We start from the raw sequence: 18,993 nt of genomic DNA, 5'->3' as shown, positions 1-18,993 counted from the left end.
TCATCAAGAACATGATGCTTGAATTTGCCTAGAGACCATATTTAGATAAGGCAGGGAAAGGTGCCCTCTGGAGAACAAGAAGAAAAAGCTCACTAAAGCTGTTATAAAAGGTGGTTGGGTATTTCAGAGGTATGTTGCCCTTCTCTTTGCATTGTAGGGTGGTGAGAAGTATAAGCTTCTTTCTTCCAATAAAAAAGAGAATGCTACAGAAGGATGCTGACAGAAAAGTATTTGAAATATTTTTATTTGCATCATTTATAGTGGTTTGATTATTAAAACATAATGAATATGAAGTAGCTAATTATTTTACTAGGGCTATATTTTTCTTTTGTTACTGAGGTCAGCCTGGACAATGGGATTACAATGAAGATTGTTTCCTCTTTGATTCCCCATTTTCCATTGTGGTTTTAAAGCACAGGTGTGCTGTCTTTCAACAATTTCCTTCCTCCAATTTGCATTCAATTTAGCAGTGTGGGTAAATGGCACAATCATATGCAGCCTTAATCTCACAACTCTTCTGTTCTCTACTTGTTTTCTCAGGCTGCAGCCTTCAAGTCTGTCAAGCCCCCCAAACTACAAGTATTTTGATGAAGCCTTGAAAAGGTACATTTCTTGTGGTATGTTCAGCATTTTTCTAAAGTAGTTTTTCAAATATCTTCAAATCCTTGCAAAACCTTAGTGTTGGACATAAATTACTTGACAGTGATTAACCTCTCAAGTGGCTTGGAATTTCACCTGGATTTTGATAATGCTTTCTTTGTGCACCCTAGTTATATGAAAACCAAACCAAAGGAGGAGTATGTCAATTGACAGAAAGCTGTATTACCTCCTTGCTTGAATTTGTCAAGAGTATTTTGACTCCCAGTGCTATCCTCTCCAGTACTTGCAACTTTCCTAGCTTGGCCATAGCTGCAAAATTTGAAAGGATATTCTGTAATCCTACATTTAACTCAGAACTGAAGCACTGAATAAAAGCTGGGCCAGGGACTGCCCCATGAAAGATCCTGCAGGAGATGCACTTTTAGACTAACAGAAAACTACAGATACATATTTTTGAGAGCAATTTATCAAACCGTTGTACACTTCATGAAGATAACATCCAGGCCATCTTTCCATGACATTGATTTCTGAACTAGACCTGTCCGCAAAGACAGGGCAAGTTTAACAATTACACTTCTACTTTATAAAGGAAAAGTCAATTGAAATAGATAAACCTTAATGTGCTGAGCCAGAACCTAAAGATTCTCTGCTATATATCTCCCACAGGTTTTTAAGTCCAAATAAGGAATGAAATCCCTTTGGAAGTTGGCCAAACAGTTAACCTAAAAGGAAGAATTCAGATACCATGTTGTTCTAAGGTTGCAACAAGCGATGTAGTAGACCACCCTATTAATTGTATCTTCAGGTCAATGTTTTATCAGAATCCAAACCAGATTAGTGCATAATTTTAAAATTCATAAAAAATCCCAGACCAAACAACCAACCAATGAAAAAACCTAAACAAACAAACGAACCCCATCAACTGTGTTTTTCATCCTGACATCAGAATACTATCAATTACACAGTTCAAGACCTGGATGGAATTACACCATGCTATATCCCCCCGAGTCCAGGAATGAAGAATTTCTACTACCTTTCTCTAGCAACAGAGCCTGCCCCAAAGCTTTCAGAAAACCTGCAGCAATCCCAGATATTCTTGAGCCACTGGGCCTGAAACACTCCAAGCATTTCTTGTGGATGCTGAGGAGTGAAGGAGCTTTGGCTCCTTAGTCTTGCAGGTGCTGCAATGGTTACTCAGGTGTGGCATGAAAAGTGTGTCAGCTCAAGGCTTTTACTCACCTGGGACCTGGCTAAGAAGAGCTATTTAAAGGCTTGTGGTGTTTGGGTTTGGTTTTTGGGGGTTTTTTGGTGGTTTGTTTTGTTTTGTTTTGTTTTGTTTTGTTTTGTTTTGTTTTGTTTTGTTTTGTTTTTTAAGTTTCTCCCTTTCTCTCCTTATTCATCCTCACATACATGTGAGAGATGGCCAGGACTTACAGATGTAATTTTCTCAACATGGATTATATTCCATAAAATGACACAGTCATTTTTCACTGAGTCACTTTTTATGATCATTTCAGGCAGTATTGAATAAATAACTGAGAAATTTTTTGGTAAGTTAGTAAGAGTGTCTTTTTCATGTTTCATTTGGTGATATGTCAGGGGAAAACTGCTTTAGCTCCCTTTTAGTCATGTATCTACTATCTATAGTTTTTATTATTTCATGTAGAAAAAGATTCTGTTGCAGATGGACTGGTATACATGAAAACTTTGATGATATCTTTGATACTTATTAATTGTATGTGACTCATTTAATATTACTGTGGTGTTATTTTTCATGAAATACAGTCTAAAAGCAAAAATCTACCAGGCTTTCTCCTCCAATAATAAATTAAAAGAAATTTTTTAAAAAAAGGAAAACAAAAGATTTTCCATTCCATAGAACTATTTTGAGGTTGGAAAGAATGAATGATGTCTCTCTTTTAGGCTTCTGGGGAAAGTCTTTCCGATGCTGGAGTTTTCAGGCTGGGAGAAGGAGTTACTATTTTCAGTCTCATTCAGTCTAGTCAAGGGTTTCTGCATCTGCCCTTAGAGCTGCATAAACTAAATCTAAATGTCTACCAGGACAGAAGACATCAGGGTACCTAAGTGCACAATGCTAATCAAGGTCTAAATGTATTTCTGAATATATTTTATATAGATACAGCTGAATTTTGATTTAGAAAATAGTACTTCAGGTCCAGCACACACAAAAATTTTAGTCCAATTATTTTAATGATTTATTTCTCAGTAGACTACATAGTAAAGGTGCAACTCAGCCTGAGAGTCTACCTTTGCAAACTTCCTGTGGACTAGGGTCAAAGCACTCCGCACAAATACTGGAAAACCTGGTACTGATTAAAGCCAGATTCCCTCATAATGGATCAATATCCAAGTGTGCAACAGGCTGCTGGCAAAGAATAAGAGCTTCTGTTAGTTCCCAAACAACACAGACAAACAGACCTTTTCCCCTCACTCCTCAGCAGTTTCTTTGACAGATCAATGCAGAACCCACAAGCCCTGACCAAAGTACATCAGAATCAATACAACAAGGAGATCCAATTTCTCCAGCACAACTGGTAATGCCAAGCTTGCAGCTTTATCTCAGCTGAGGGAAGAGCAATGGCTGACAATAACATTTTGTGTTGTTTAAATATACATTTTATGGATTAAAAAGAAAGAAAAAAAGAGGGGGAGAAGGGAGCATTAAGAAATTTAAAATGCTGACACACCATCTCTGTCCTATCCCACCCCACTCCAGCTTTGTGCATTTGAAGACACTTAAGGCACTGAAACTAACGAAAACCCTGCTGTGACTTCCTTTGGGAAGGAGCAGAAACCAGGCGAAACCAGCTCAGGACAATCTGCTGCTGATCACTCCGTGTAAACAAGCCTATATTTCAGAGCCTGTCTGTGGGCAGGTGCCTGATCTAGGCAAAAGTCCAGCGCAGAGAGGCGGGTTTTGCAGATCAGCATCACAACCACTCCATCTAGTGTATCAACCTCACACAGCAGCATCTCCCTGAGACCCAGAACCTCTTCCCGGGAGAGTTTTCCCCAGCAGCCCCTGGCAGCCAGCTGGGCAGCCAGGTTAAGGCACCTAACCGAGCTGTGGAGATGAGATATGATGGGAGGCACAGCACATGGGTCTGAAGGCAGAGGGGGAATTTGGGAGCACACAGTGTGAGACATTCAGCGTGTGTGGCTGGGCTCAGGGGAAGCTCTTTGGGTGGTGACAAGGCAAGATGCTGCAATAATTACATGAAGGATGCTCTTAGCCCTGAAGTCCTATCAAAAATAACTAGAGTAAGGAAGATGTAACAGAACAGGAGGCATAAAGGGGGTTAATTCTACCTTATTTCTGGGCAATATATTCTGTTTTCACCATATATTGATGAACATAAGCATAGTCATAAAACCCAAAAAGCCTGGCTTTTCCAAATTTTTCCCATTTCCCTCCTCCTGCAGGAAGGTCACTGAAGCTGTTGGGCCTTATAGGACAGGAGTAACACAAACAATAGCAGGAGAAAGCCCCATTACCTTACACCTTCATGACACAGGGAAAAAAATGAAAAAACTTGCTCACGTAAGTGAGGCTTTCTTCAGGCAATTACTATAATGTAAACAAATTGTTTAAAGCCACCAACCTAGTCATTTGCTGCTTTCTGTCAATATTTTCAGACTCCTCCACAGACCTGTTGGAAAATTTCAGTCAATGGACAATTCTCCTCGTATCTAGAGCAGAGCAGAGCTGGAGCTGGAGCTGGTAAGGGTCCAGCATGTCGTCTCTGCGGGCCACTACAGGCAGATGGGAGTCCTACAGTAATTTTTGCTAGATGGAGAGCATCCCTACTTTTCCCACACTTGGTGGGCATCACAGTACAAAAGACTTGGAGAATAAAGATTTTCCACTGAACAGGAATCAGAGATGCTGAGCCAAAAGGTAGTTTGTTGGAGATAAAGTGAAAGAAGCAGAGCAGATTCAATGGATTTTTCTAAAGAAATCATTTGCTCTGTTTGTGGAATGGCAGACTAACATAAAAAAAAAGGTATCAAAATTTCAATGAAGTAATTTTTTTTTTTTCTGATGGGGATCTTTTACATTTTAAGCCATTTCAATTTTCCTTTGCTATCTGAGTCAGAACTTTTTTGTCTTTTCTCCTGGCCCTTCCTACTCCTCTTGGTACTATAATAAAATGCCTAGCTGTGTGGAGGGAGATAACACTGCTCACATCAGAGAAGAAGAGCTAGCACACTCCTCTCTCCCACTCACATGCAGCAGAGGAAGTGAGTCACAGATAATCATGGACAATCCCATCCTCTTTCTGTCCTTACCTGTGTAACAAGGAGCTGAAGCAGGGTTCTCCTCCCATGAGGAGATCCTCTCTCTGAAGCTTGGCTGCCTGCAGATTCCCACATCATCAAGGGGACCTTCATAGGGCTTTCACAGAATAGAGGTAGAAGTTGTGTGTTTTTACCTACTATGGAATTGCTGTAGATGCATTGTATTTGCTCTTTGTTTCATTTCCTTTGGAAAACAATCTCACATTTATTTTGATCCTTATTGACCCTGGCCAATCACAAAACCTGTTAATGCATCTCATCCCTGTTAATGCATTTCATCCCTGCTTACATCAGGACTTTCTTAAGAGACTGGAACTGAAAAAAGCCAATTTTCTCCCAAAGGGATTTTTGTCTTTTATAAGACTGTGATATTTAACTTCAGGTCACCTTATCTTTGTAAAGTGTTGTAAAGAATCCTTCCTGGGATAAAAGCTGCAGCAATCTATCCCAGCCCAAGCCTTTGCTTTGACTCTTTGAAGTCAATAGCAGCACTTCCAACCACAAGTGCTCCAATATCATGAATTAAGCCTCCAGGAACATGTGGATGCCATAGAAAGCATATTATAACTTCTTTGGGAATAAAAAAAAAAGAACAGTAGTTTTTCTGCCTCTTTCTCCTAACCTCAGAATGCCTGGGCATGGGAGAATTGTGTTTTCAGAAATTTTCAACACCAAAGAAGTCCAGCAGACACTGAAGGGAAAAAAACCCCACAACTGAGAACGTGACTCTAAGAGCCAAACCAAAACAATGTTAAGCACTGGAAAGTCACAATGAAGTCACAAAGCCAGAGGCATGGCAGTAGCCTTCACTGGCAGTGCCCTCCTGCATTTCAAAGGAGTTGCACAGCCCCTGATGTTGAAGCTTGAGAGGGATGCAGTCAGAGTGATAGCTTGGCTGGACCTCTCTGGCTTAGCCCGAGTGGCATCCTCCACTGAAGGATGCTTGGTCTGCTGGAATTGCTGCATCTTCTCCCTGTTCTCAAAGCCAATGCATTTGCTGAGAGATCACAATGTCTGTATTATCTACTTACACTACCTCAGATCATAGAAATGGGAGGAGAAAATGACAGCGCAGACTTGAGAGGGAAAGGAAAGGGGTGCCCAGCCCCTTCTCCTTCCATGGAAATCTCCAAGTGCAGTGACTGAAGCCTGTTTCCCTGCTCAGAGCAAGGGTCCATGTGCCCAGTCTTCAGCATTTCTCTTGGAGACACTCGATAGCTACCAGGCAGTTCCTTCCTTCCCTGTGGCTGTGTACCTGTATTTTCTAGCAGAGAAAGTAAGCCCCCACCAGTCTGATGTTTATATTTCAGTGGTTTAGAAAAATGTCACGTAAATGAACTGGACTGAACTGAAGCTGGGTAGCTATTTTTTATATATACACACATTACAATACCCAAGAGCCCTTCAATGCTTATGTACAGGGCACCCTTGACATGCTCTTCTTCTTCATGTGCCATGAATTCCCAGCAGAAGAATTTGTACTGCAATTTTACAGAAAAAAAAAAAATGCAACCCTAATAAAAACTGTCCTGCAGTTCTGTGGCAGCATTTATTTCAGTGCCTGCTATTCACATGACTCAGCCAATGTTCAGTGCTATTATAGAAATTCCAGGGCTCAGAAAAATCCACTTAGGGACATTACATCCCTCAGACCAGCACAGAGGGAAGTATTTCATTAAAAGACAGACAAGGAATTTGGTTCCTTGAACCATACCAGCCTTCATCCTACAGAAGTCTTCAACATCAGAGTGTTGGTATCTTAATCCCACAGATATGTGGCATCTACCAAATGCCATTGAACTTGGCTTCTGATTTTTCCTTGGTATAATTTTTAGACTGGCCAAATTACTTTCACAGGAATCCCAAATTGCCACAAAAAAGTCACTCTCACAAGTCTGCTTCTATAGATTAAGCTCACATTAACAAATGGAGTTTAGGACTACTGCTAAGAGCACATATTTTGGTATCTTTTATTGACATGTAAAATGATTAGAATCAGAAATAATTGTAATGTATTTTTAAAAATCCAGTCCTTCTGATAAGCATCTCATTCCAGGTTTGAGAGAGATGCATATTGCCATTTGCAGAGTTCTTTCTGGATTTTTTCCCCCTCTCTCCTATTACGATAATCAATATTTGTGTAAAAATATTTTGGATCAAATATAATTTACTTTATACATGATATGCATGAAGTTTAGTTTTCTGGGATTTATTTTCTCTATGAGGCATATATAACTGAGACGAGTTCATTGAAGCAGAAGTATGGAGTTCTAACAAATGTTAGAATTCACTTCATTAATTAATGCCTGAATTAAAATCTCTTTGATATCATTTCTTTAGAGAAGGTGATTGTCTTAGAAAGCAGACTGAGCTTGTCTATTTAAAGTACTTCTCACTGTCAAAACCCCATTGCCTAAAATTCATTTAAATATTCTAAATATTCACACCAAATCATCTAAATACATATTTATCTTAAGTTTAGGATTAAAATGTGTGTAACAAAACTCATCAAAATACTAAGGTCAAACTTGGCTTTGCTGTTTTATTTTTCTTAACTAATTGTCAGTTATTTATTTGCTGCTTGGGAGAATCCCTTTCCATCTCTTTTGCTTCTGTTGGCTTTTAAAGGGGGCAGGGAGGACACCCTGCCACTGAGGGTGGGTCATGGATGTGGCTCTTCCATCCACTAACAAAGCAAGATCCATCTTTTTTTCCTTCCCAGTGAGTCTGGCAGATGGATGACTTGTATACTCAGTCCTCTGTCCCTCTGCTGTCATTCCTGATTTGGCCTAAACACAGCAATAAAAAACCAAACCAAAAAAACCCCAAACAAAACACTCGCAACTGCAAAAGACCCTGCTCATTGTTGCTGAAAAAAGTCTCTTTTCAATTACTTTTTAGTGTGTTTCCAGCTCTGGTTTTAAGTATTCCAGCACTTAAAGGAGAGCAACTTTCACTGTTCCTCCTGGGAGGCCATTCCCCAGCCCAATAAATCTCACTCCCAAGAAATCTCTTTTACACATCCCCTCCTGTGCTTACATCACTTTTCCAATCTTGGCCTATCATGAGTGGAACAAATATCTTTTTCCCCACAGAGTTTATATAATAATGCAATAAAGCTGCAAAAGCTGTGTGCTCCAGTTAGTCATTTCCACTCAGCAGAAATTTATGGGATAACAACTTCAAGTGTTGCCAGCAAGACATAATTTCAAATATCAATAAATTACAAGATTTCAACTGAAATGCAAAGCCATCTGAAACAGACAACATTATCACAGACTTCATAGAAGGCGTAGGAAAAGAAGCATGGAAAATCTTTAAACTTCTGACACAAAGGTAAAGTCTGGTGGGTTGTTCTCCCCCTGAACTCAGTAGACTGGTTACAGATATCTTGCCAGCACTCACTCTGTGATGTTTTCTTTCTCTTTTTAAGAGACCAGCAACTGAATTATTTTCAAAATTATAAAGAGAAGTGCTTTGGTTGCATTTTACTTAACCCAGCTTGAATTAAAAGTGATTGCAAAGTAATGCCTTAGCTGCAAGGCAATTACCTTGCTGTTTGAGACAGTGTGCCATCTTCCCTCACCCAAGGATAGGCAAACCTGTGGAGCTGCCTGGCACTGCCTCCACAGCAGACGCTGAGTGAAAGGCAAAAAAAAAAAAAAAAAAAAATTCTCCATGGAAATTGCAAGGAGGGAAATTTTTTCCAGGGCCTGGTGATCATCAGGACACCTATTTGATACAGAGCCAAAAAAGGGGCAGGCAGGACATCTGAAGTCCTGAAATCTTTCGCCCCTGTAGCTGAAAGGAAGTCATTCACTCTGCTCATTCCCTCCAGGTCTGGCAACTCCTGCACTGCAAGGGTGTAACTTTCAGAGCTTCTTTCAGGTAGACCACTAAATGCAAGGCTGTGTACAATGCTCTCATTTACCATGTGTCCAGTGATAAATATCTGCACGACAGAGCAGGTCATGGCTTGCGAGCTGAAATTGCCTACAAAATTACACACAATTCACCAGTTTGCCTTAGAAAGATCCCATTAGACAAATCCCAAGATGATCAGCTAAATATGAGAAAGCTCTGAAAATTACTGCATCAATTTTTTGGAAATCTTTCCCCAAAATGATTTTTGCTATTTGTAGATCAAAAGCCATTGTTTATCTCAACTTCCAAAGAGAGGCAAAATTCATAGCAGATGTGTCTCCAAATACTTAAATAGCTGGGTGGCAGACATTTTTTTTATTTGCTATTCACTAAAATAAACATCATGTGGAATTTGCCATTCAGTTTTGTTTGCAGGAAGGCATAACAGGAAGGCACCATGGTTTTATAAAAAATGTTAAGGGCTCAAAAGTCAGGCAGCTGGAAGAAAGATGCCATGCCTCTGGGGAGATGTAATTTTCTCTCTTGGCTCCCTCCTAAGGACATAGAGTCGAGAGTCTACTCAGAAACACAGGCAGAGGGGTTACTATAAACCTAAGTAACAAAGGCAGCTTTACCACGTTCATACTTGGGCCTGGAGCAGTTCTTATCATGATTTGGGATGTCCACTTGTCCCTGATCAATCACCCTGGCTCTGGCTGTGAAACACAAGAACGTATTTCACATCCAACCCTTCTGAGCTTGCCAAAACTTCTTTAAATCAGAATAAAAATCAGAATTATGTCTTGCAGACTCTGCTTTTTGTGCTACGCCTTGGTATGACTCACCTTTTTTCAGATAAAAAAGTCACAGTTTCATTGGTGGTTTAAACCACTAACATTTACTGGCAGCCCTGACACTGGGCAAGAGAGGCATTAAATTTAAAAAGTGGCAAGCAGATGACTGCTAATTATCCTTTCACTCATAAAGTTCAAATATAGCTGTCTGTGTTTGAACACAAAGAAAGCCTGCAATTAGGGCACATTCAATTGCAAATGCACCACAACCCTTCTTTACTGTGCTTGTAGATGGTGGAAAACAATACCTCAATACCAATTCTACTTAGTGGTTGTAATTTTCTTCAGTAATGTGTGTATTAGTCACAGATACATCTTAAAAGCTGTAATTCTACCCCAAAAACAATTAAAGCAAACACACATGCTCTAGAGGGAGAGCTTTGCTCAACATGCTCTTTACGGTCTGGTTCTATGATACATTCAACATCCTTATTCTGTCAAGAAGGCATTTGCACCTTTTGATATCCAATAATTTGTAAAGGAATGTGGTTACCCTTGCCTTGGAAGGGTGAACATTTGATGGACAGGATCCCTAAGGATAATCACATTTCTGTAGAAATTCTGGCACTTCTCTGCTGCTTTATGTCCCTCTTCTTGATCCCCAAACCAGAAGGAAAAAAAAAAAAAAAAGCCCTACACCAAATATCTGTATGATGAGAAGTTATAGAAACCTCAGTTAATTTTTTGAAGTCACAATTTACCATTTTCAAGTTTTTGTCAGCTATTTCTCCTGAAAATTAAGAAATGTGCCTGAGATCAGGATAATTTCTACAGAAAAAAAAGAAAGTTGATTTTCACAAAACTCTTATTTTATCAGGAAAAAATGTATTCAAAGAAACTTCAGCTACCTTAATAACTTTAAATAAAGTAAGTGTGATGCCAGAGTTCATGTTTCCTGATCCTTGCCACCGTGCCAAGCTTTATCTTAGAACGGCTCTGAAGCACTTTTCCTTCATTCCTAATACTCAGCAACCCTCTCTGTTAGAATTTTTAGGAAATCTTTTACCATTTCCCAATGAATTCTTAACACTGAAGGAATCTCTGCTTGGTCTGTACAAATTTTCACCTTTATCTCTCTTTGAAAGACAGAAAATAAACTTACTGTTTATTTACTTGATGTTATTAATTGCAGACGATTGCATTATTATTTTATAAATTTAATGTCATTAATTGGAGGTTCCTAGTCCCTTCACATCTCAGTGCATTAAACTAAAATGGACAGGATATAACAGCCTCACATGCACCTAACGAGATCTCGAGAGAGGATCACCAAAAGTGTTGTGTAGGCTATCAACACAATATAAATTACATTAACTGGAAGCTATGGAGAATGCAGAAAAGAAGTTAGTAAGGAGAAGGGGAGTGAAAGATGGGCAGAAGGTGAAAGGAAGAAAGAGGGGAAAGGAAGAAAGATAAAAGAAAGAAAGGAAGAAAGACTCTTATTTCCAGCATAGTTTGGATAGGAGCAACCTGATAAAGGTGCCAAAACAGACCTACTGATTGATGCATCCATCTAGAGGAAACAGTGTGTGGTGCTGTGCAACTGGGCAAATTCCCCAAGTGGAAGCCACCACTATTTGTGTGTGAGACTGAAGCCATGCCTGAAATTGAAGGGAAACTAAAACAACTGCTTTTAATGGGAGTCCATTCTGTCTAAACAAATTTTCTTCTAGATACTGTAAATTGTGCAAACATTAGAAAATGTGGGCCAAGCTACAAAGCGCATATTGAATTCAAAATAACTGTTAAGTGCTACATTGCCCGAAAAAAAAATAGTAAAAATATTATCATTATTTCAAAAAATATTTTTTTAAAATCTTTTATCTGGTGTGAAGTGTCACACCAGATAAAAGATTTAAAAAAAATGCCACCTGTGGTTGAACGCTTCCTCTTCCACATTTCCCTCCCAGCCCCGCACCGTTAGGTTCTGTATTTCTCTGAATAGAGCCAAGCATGAAAAGTGTGAAAGGCAATGTAGGATGTGTCAGAAACATGTAAGAAACTTGAGAGAAAGGGGAGAGGGTAGAAAAGTGTCTCAACACCAAAGGATGCAGTGGTTTAAGCTGCTCTTTAGCTCCTCTTTGGAGCGCTCCCTCCACCTGAGAGCGCTGCCAACACGCAAAGCACAGCGGCTCTGCAGCTTCAGGCTGTGTTAAAGCAGGGCAAACACTTCCGTGCCCACTGTACTAAATACTTGATACTCATAAAATTTACTAATATTTCACTGTTTCAAAACTCAAAAATCATGACAACATCAAAGGCACTAAGATAATTTATACAACACACCATCTTAGAAGTCCAGTTCTGCATCAAAACCTCATGAGGGGGAGCAAGTTTTCTCAGCTCCCCAGCAAGGGGAGTATTGACTGCCTACAAATTCTGCTTGCATTTCAGGAAAATCACAGTGCTTTCCACATGAATGAAGAGCAAGGGTACCCCTTTTTGTGGTGGAGTTGGTTTGACTGACATTTTCAAAAATAAAGTGAGAAGTGAATGAACTCAGAACACCGAAGTCAGTATTTTCTATTTTCTTCTGGATATTGTTCCTTTTGTGCCACTCTGTTTGTACCTGAGAAAAACTAATTTCTGCACTTGTTAAAAGTACCAACATGCTAGGTAAAATGCTAGGGGAAAAGGAAGAAAAAGAAAAGATTATCACTAAAAGTACATTTGCTTTATAAAAAAGCATATTCAATGAGAGTAAAAATTCAGAAATATAACTAAAACTGGTGTTATTGAAAGCTGAAATCTTACAGGATTTCTGGCACTGAAAAGATCCTGATTTCTAAAAGCCTAAATAAATAAATAAATAAATGTAAATTCTTCATGAAACTTTAAAAAAACCTGCTAATTTTCCCCAGCCGTTTGACCATAAGTTGTGTCTGCTTTTTCAGGAAACAATGGCAAAAGGAGAAGGACATGCAGGATTGGGGTGGGGAAGAAAGATAAATTATTTATGCTAATGATGGATTTGGCTAATGAGACATTTGGGTTTTAGAACAAAAACAAAAGCTTCTTTTGAACAAATTGCTTACATTCAGTAAGAGAAGAAAATTTTTTCTTCAGCTACTCTTTGAATCACTTCTTCAGCCCTCATACTTGATATGTGGTCTGATATTAAATGGTTACTTGCTGGGAGCCACAGAGCAGCAGGAAGTGCTGAATGCCAAAGGGCCTTGAGAAACTAAAATACACTCAGCAGCAAACCACTGAGCAGATCTCACCATCAGCTACTGGTCTAGCTGCTGCAAAACATGCATCAAATACTATGCTGCAGTTGTTTGGAGTTAAATTTCTACTTAGCCAACCACCAAGATTACCATCACTTGTAAATTTTCTTTAAGCCTGAGTCCAAGTCTGAATATATTATTGTAAAGCTTTTGTCTCAGAAATTATGTCATGTGTAAATGACATGTAGAACATATGGTTTATATCTGTAACCCATGGTATTCCCAGGGATTGCTCTTTCATGTTTAATCAACCTGGGCTAATAACAAGAACCTACTCCAGTTTTTCTACAAGAGTTGGTGGGGAATAATGTATTTTAGTCCAGTATTAAACAAGCAGGTTCTTATTTTGTGTATATTTTGGTATAAACTCACATTAGAAATGGCTAACTATATTCTGGCACATGCTTCTTCTCTATATACTCATCTATTTTATAAACTGAACTGTTTTTGAGGCAGACTTAAACATTGTCAGTGTATGCAGTACAAATGACTCCTAAAGTTTTCCTCAGCATCATTTTGAAACTACAAGTTACATGTAAGGTTGACCAGGATGGGCTTAAACATTATGAGATGATGATGACCTAAATAGATTATTACAAAGTAGCTGCTTCAATTCTATAAGCATACGTCAAATTTCATTTGATTATGCTCGCTGCCTCTTCCTGATAGGTTAAATTTTAAAACTGATGCGAAAATATTAATGTGAGCTTGGGAGAGGATGCACTAACTCTTGGAAATTACCTAGTCATGCTGAGTTGAGTTTCTAAATCCCCCCCAAATTATTATTTGTCTTAACTTCTACTATAGATTTCTACCAAAAATTGTCTGCCTTGGGCTTATTGCAAAATTCCATACTTCAATTTATGTTGTAAACAAGTCCTGCTTAGTATGATGGAGAATCATGTTTTCCCATAACTCCCATATTTTCATAATATGTACCAAAACCGGCTGCTTTATTTATGGTGTTCCCCCACAGCATGAATATTCTCCCTCATCAACCCTATCTTAGGACTGAAAACCAACATTTTTCTAACTCCCAGAAAGCCTTGTAGGACTCTTGCTTTGTGTATATGGAAACTGCAATCTGGAATATTTGGGGAAATACAAGTGCAGAAGGAAATACAGGCACATGTTAGCAGCTACCTATCTACCCACCCAAAATTTGCCTTTTCCTCTAGATTCCACACTCCCAGACAATCAGGTCAATGTCTAGAGCATATTCGGGGTTTCACCCTTTCTAGATTCTCCAGTACCTTCAGCTGTCAAAAATGTGTCCTTTGCATCAACCAGAGAATTCGTACAATAAAAAGAGAATCTGACATTTGTTAAGTTTGCAAAGTGGGGTACTCTAATCATAAAAAGCTTAAATAAGTCCAAAAATTATCCATTTTCTTTTCATATAGCATCAGCCACTTTGATGCTCTGATCACTACAAGAAAGCTTTCCCAGCTCTTCACTTAACTGGGGGGTTTTAAGCAATCTTTTCACCCACCCTACCTTGGAGTCAGCAGCAGATGGCATCAGAGATGTCACTCATTATCATTTTGAATAAATTAACCCACAAAAATACCCAAAATCATCCTGGGATGTGCAAGTTTTGAGACAGGACTGCCATTTGCACTCAGGCTTTCATTTTCCTCTGCAACCCAACATCTGGGCTATAGTCTGAGATACTGATGAATTGCTGTCTGTTTTCTTAGGTAGGGGTTTTTTTGTCTGTCGTCAGAAGGGCTCAAAGAATGAAAGGAATGGAAAGATGTGTGAGAAGCTCACCTATCCACTTGAAAGGTGCATTTCTTACTAATGGAACAAATTATCTGAAACTTCTTGCTGCCAAAGAGCGAGACCTCAAGAGGAACGGCAACAATACGAGAGCTTCAATCCCAGAGCAGAGAGATGGGTGGTTTTCTGACTTCTGATCTGAGCAGTAAGGTTCCCTTTTCACCAAGATGTACCTCACCACAGACCTCATCACCTTCGGAACAAAGTGCAAGGCTGCACAACAAAACCCACAACACTACAAAGAGAGTGAACTGAAAACTGTCTGCACGGACATGCAGATAAAGAGCGAGCACCGCAGCGGCGGAGATTGGTGCCTGCTCTTTACACAGAGCCACTGCTTCACCATCAGATGTGATGTGAAACAGCACCTCTTCCACCCTGCAACCCAGGACCCACAGCTCATGCTGAGAGCTACCTTCAGCCCCACAACTACCAAATCTAGGTTTTGGATGAGTTCTGGGAAAGCATTTGAACAGGGTCTTTTTTTTTCAATTGCAGTCCCCATCTTTGTTGGACACATTAAGAAACTTGACTAACTTGATCCACCTTTAAGGTGAGTTTAAATCTAGTCACTAAACATGGAAGACTGCTTAAAGGTATGTAATTCAAGTAGCTTTCTGCAAGTGGCTCTGGTGTTGGCCTGAAATTTTAGAAGAGTATGTTTTTCTTCACCCATCTCCTTCAGATGCTCTGACAAACCTGCCAGTTTACAGCTGGGGCATGAGCTGTGCCTGCCACAGAGGCTTTGAACTTTGCTAATATTACACGTTTTCAGGGTCTAAATCAAAATTCTAGATCATGCCACCCATACTCGTGATGAGTATCACTTTATTCCTCCTAGGGGCTTACCACAAATAAAAAGGCCTGACAGAACAGCAGATGAGGTGATAGCCCAGAAAGAGAAATGAAGTTATCTTCTACCACTAGCACTAAAAGAAAAGGTCAGCTTTAAGAAGAAAATCCTAAAAATATATTATCCTCACGTAGTGGATGGCAGCTAATGAAGTGAGATGCTGTAAAGTGATACCAGGAAGTTGCTTCTGTCAGTGTGTAAGAACAGCAGGAGTGGGGGTAAGAAAGCACAAGTACAAACATGGGGACCACCCGACCAGCCCCACTGCACTATCAAGATACATACAGTACTGACCTAGAATAACAAAAAGATGCATTTTATGAACCACTGCCAAAGCTACTTTTAAAAAAGCTATTATATTTCCCCTAGCTAGAAGGGTCCCTAAAAATATTGCCTTTTAATAGATCCTGCATTGAGAATGGTGGATCAGGAGGTGGTAAAATAAATGACAGTGTGAACCTCTACAGGATACCAACCCATCACTGAAGGAGTGTGAGGAGACAAGATCTCAGCACAACTCATGTCAGGTTCTAGAAAATGGAAACAAACATGCAACAGAAACTGCCAACAGTTGCAAATGACTCAGTCTCTGAACAGGCATAAAGCAAACATTTGCAGGTTATTTAAAATGCAAATTGTTCTTCTGTACACGCATCTGTTGGAGCGCAGGTAACATCTGATGTAATTGAGTCACCTACTTTAATCAAATGGTATGGCTAGAGAAAAGGTAGAAGCAAAAATAATGACTCATATTGTTTCTTCACATTTCTGTCCCCATAACAGTTGTTCTCCAGTTTAGTAGGGGAATGAAAAAGCAGGTTATTTTAATGGCACCTCAGTATAAAACCAATTCTCTAGCCACCATATTAAAAATTAAACAGCTTTGCATCTTTAATGCATACTCTCCTTTTTGAAGATGGAATCAACAGTTATGTGGCAATATGTGTTTTTGTTGTGACCAATGCGCAGCTGGAAAAAAGATACAGGAAGCGGCAAGGGAGAACATACAGAATTAAAGAAAATATGACACCCCCCCCCCAAAAAAAAAAAAAAACAAACACCAAAAACCCCCCCCAAAACAACAAAGAAAGTGACACTTGTTCCTTACTGGCAGGAAGCATAGCCTCAAAATGAAAATAAGTAATCAAGTCAGGCAACAGGGATGTTAAAATGTTGTGTGTAAGAAACTACAAATAACAACACATCTTTGAAAAAAATGTCATTTTACCTCCACTAGATTTGTCAGTCTCTCATAATGAACACAGCTCATTATCAGTAGTCTTTGTACCTAAGCCACCAACCAACACATTGACATGGTCTCAATCTTGTCAGCATCTGTGGGGATCCCTCTGGATCCAGGGGTGTGCACATCCAGTCATAAGGCATTGTTCATGCAGCGCTCCCCAGGTGGTGCTTAAATACACCTTGCACCTAAAAGTAGTCCTTTCTGAAACCCTAGAATCTCTTCCCTCCTCCCTTTCCCAAATGTCCTTCAATATAACTTTTAAGTAGACACAGAAAAGGGTAGAACAGAAAATGATATTTGTTTTAGCTAGCAGCCTCTGGCCCCATAAGCTGAATCTACTTGCTCCTATGTGACTAAGCAAGTTTTCATTCCCTCTCTCCTCATCAGGCAGGCGTAGCTGTATACTGTATCTTCCCCAAGCAAATGTTTTGCTTCATCTTAAGATTCCCTGAGGAACAAACATAAGAGAACATTGTGGTCCATTGCAGATCTAACCACGCACTGCACTCTGGTGCTGCAGCAGAGGAGGTCCCTCGGTGCACTCTGGAGTTTCCCTGATGGTGTTTCAAGGGTACCTCTGTGCAGTGGTGTGTGAGTATATCCAAAATACTGACACAGCCAGGGTGTATGTGCCTACAGACTCCTAGTAAACAGAGCAGGGCTGATTTGCATCTGGGCAGCACACATTTTCAAAATGTGCTCAGCCCTACAGAGACCAGAATTCCATTTTCCTTAGTGCCCTACCTCAGGAAACAGACTGAATAAAGCACAGCCCAGCCACTTTGGTGACTTTCAAGAATCTGCACTGTAATTTAGCACCCTCATGTACTCTCATTTTATACAGCAAATCTTCTCCAAATCCTGCAGGAAGCCTACTCTGTCCCAAAGGGCCAGCTTCCACCCCCAATCATCCTGTGTGCACTTCCAGGGATTGACTCCTGAAGGAAGATGGTGGGATTCTGACTTACACATTGGTTTTTTTCACCTATTAAAATCCTGAAGCAGAAACATGGGCACGAGGTAAAATTCTGACATGCAGTTGAAGTGTCATGTGTGAACCAGCAAGATGAGGAGTTTTGATGTCCTGGCAATACATCCTGAAGCTTTCCTGGGACTTTTCTGCCCTTGCAGTCAGAGATGCTTTGGCAAATGGGTGTGTAGCCATGATGCTACCAGGATTCATTCATTCATTTGTGTGAACATGGGTATAAAAAGCCTGGAACTCTCCAAACAGCTTATCAAGGAGGAGATCAAGTACCACGTACCCCAGAAATTCACACCACTGGCCACCGAGACAAGTCCTACGCAGGACAGGGTATCGGCGAGGATGTCTTTTCCCAAATTCAGCTCGGCTCCTAGGTCTCGGACCCAAGGACCCTTCCCTCCCTCCCTCTTACCTGAGCCGCCCACGTTGGACCGCAGCAGGCAGGTCCTCCGGGAGGAGGAGAAGGAGGAGATGTCACTTTGGGAGCGGCCGCGGGGACCGGGCAGGGACCAGACGGGCAGCGGTGCTGTCCCGCTGCTCCCCGGCCTCTCAGCCATCGTCGTCGGGGAGCCGAGAAGGGCAGGGAGGAGAGAAGAGGAGGGAGAGAGGCGGCGAGGGAGGGGACAGGGAAAGTTTGCAGAGGAAGAGCCGCCCCTCTCCTCCGACCGCCCCGCCGGGACGCCGGCGGCGATTTTGAGTCCCTGGGAACATAAATTTCGTGTTTGCACAGGAGCAAAGCAAAGTGGGGATTTGGGTGCGCAGATGCACCCATCCCCCGGGGTGTCTTCATGCTCCCGCCATTGCCATCTCTCGGGGAGCAGAGAAAAAGAAAAAAGAAAAAGAAAAGAGAATCAGTTAAAAAGAGCCGAGCAACCCACACCACCACTTCTGCTTTGTGTAACAGGGTGTCCTCTCCCTCACGAAGCCGAAGCCGGAAGGTTGCACAAGGCACCGCATCCCTGCGAAGGAGACGGGTCAAATATCCTCCCCCCGCCATCACCTCCCTCCCATCTTTCTTAAGGATTGGGTTGCATGTAAGAGACGTAACTAACTTGGGCAGGAAGGTACTCTCCTGCCTTTCAGATCAGTCACACAGACCTAGGCAGAAGCAAAATCAAACTTCATGGTTTCGTTTCCTGGTGTTTTAAAGAAACCCTTTTACAACAAGACACACCTTTAAAAGGAAATTTAAAGTTCACTCTGCTTCTTACAGGCACGTCATATTACGTTCTACCATGAATAAAATCCTCTCTGTTATG

General features: G+C 40.6%; 1 protein-coding gene across 1 annotated transcript in view; it reads right to left on the bottom strand.

Moving 5' to 3' along the window:
• PHACTR2 (phosphatase and actin regulator 2) overlaps positions 1-18,306 on the bottom strand; it is a 129,338-nt gene extending 111,032 nt beyond the window's left edge. The window contains exon 1 of the mRNA XM_066179000.1: positions 18,147-18,306. Within this exon, the coding sequence (XP_066035097.1) occupies positions 18,147-18,291 (145 nt within the window). The 5' untranslated portion in view covers positions 18,292-18,306. The remainder of the gene's footprint in view (positions 1-18,146) is intronic.
• Positions 18,307-18,993: the final 687 nt, after the last annotated feature.

The sequence above is a fragment of the Chamaea fasciata genome, unplaced genomic scaffold, assembly GCF_029207755.1.
Source record: "Chamaea fasciata isolate MVZ Bird 193981 ecotype frontalis unplaced genomic scaffold, bChaFas1.0.hap1 SCAF_3, whole genome shotgun sequence".
In the NCBI taxonomy this organism is placed as follows: Eukaryota; Metazoa; Chordata; class Aves; order Passeriformes; family Sylviidae; genus Chamaea; species Chamaea fasciata.
Note: the sequence above shows the minus strand (reverse complement) of the source record. Positions and strands in the feature narration are given on the sequence as shown.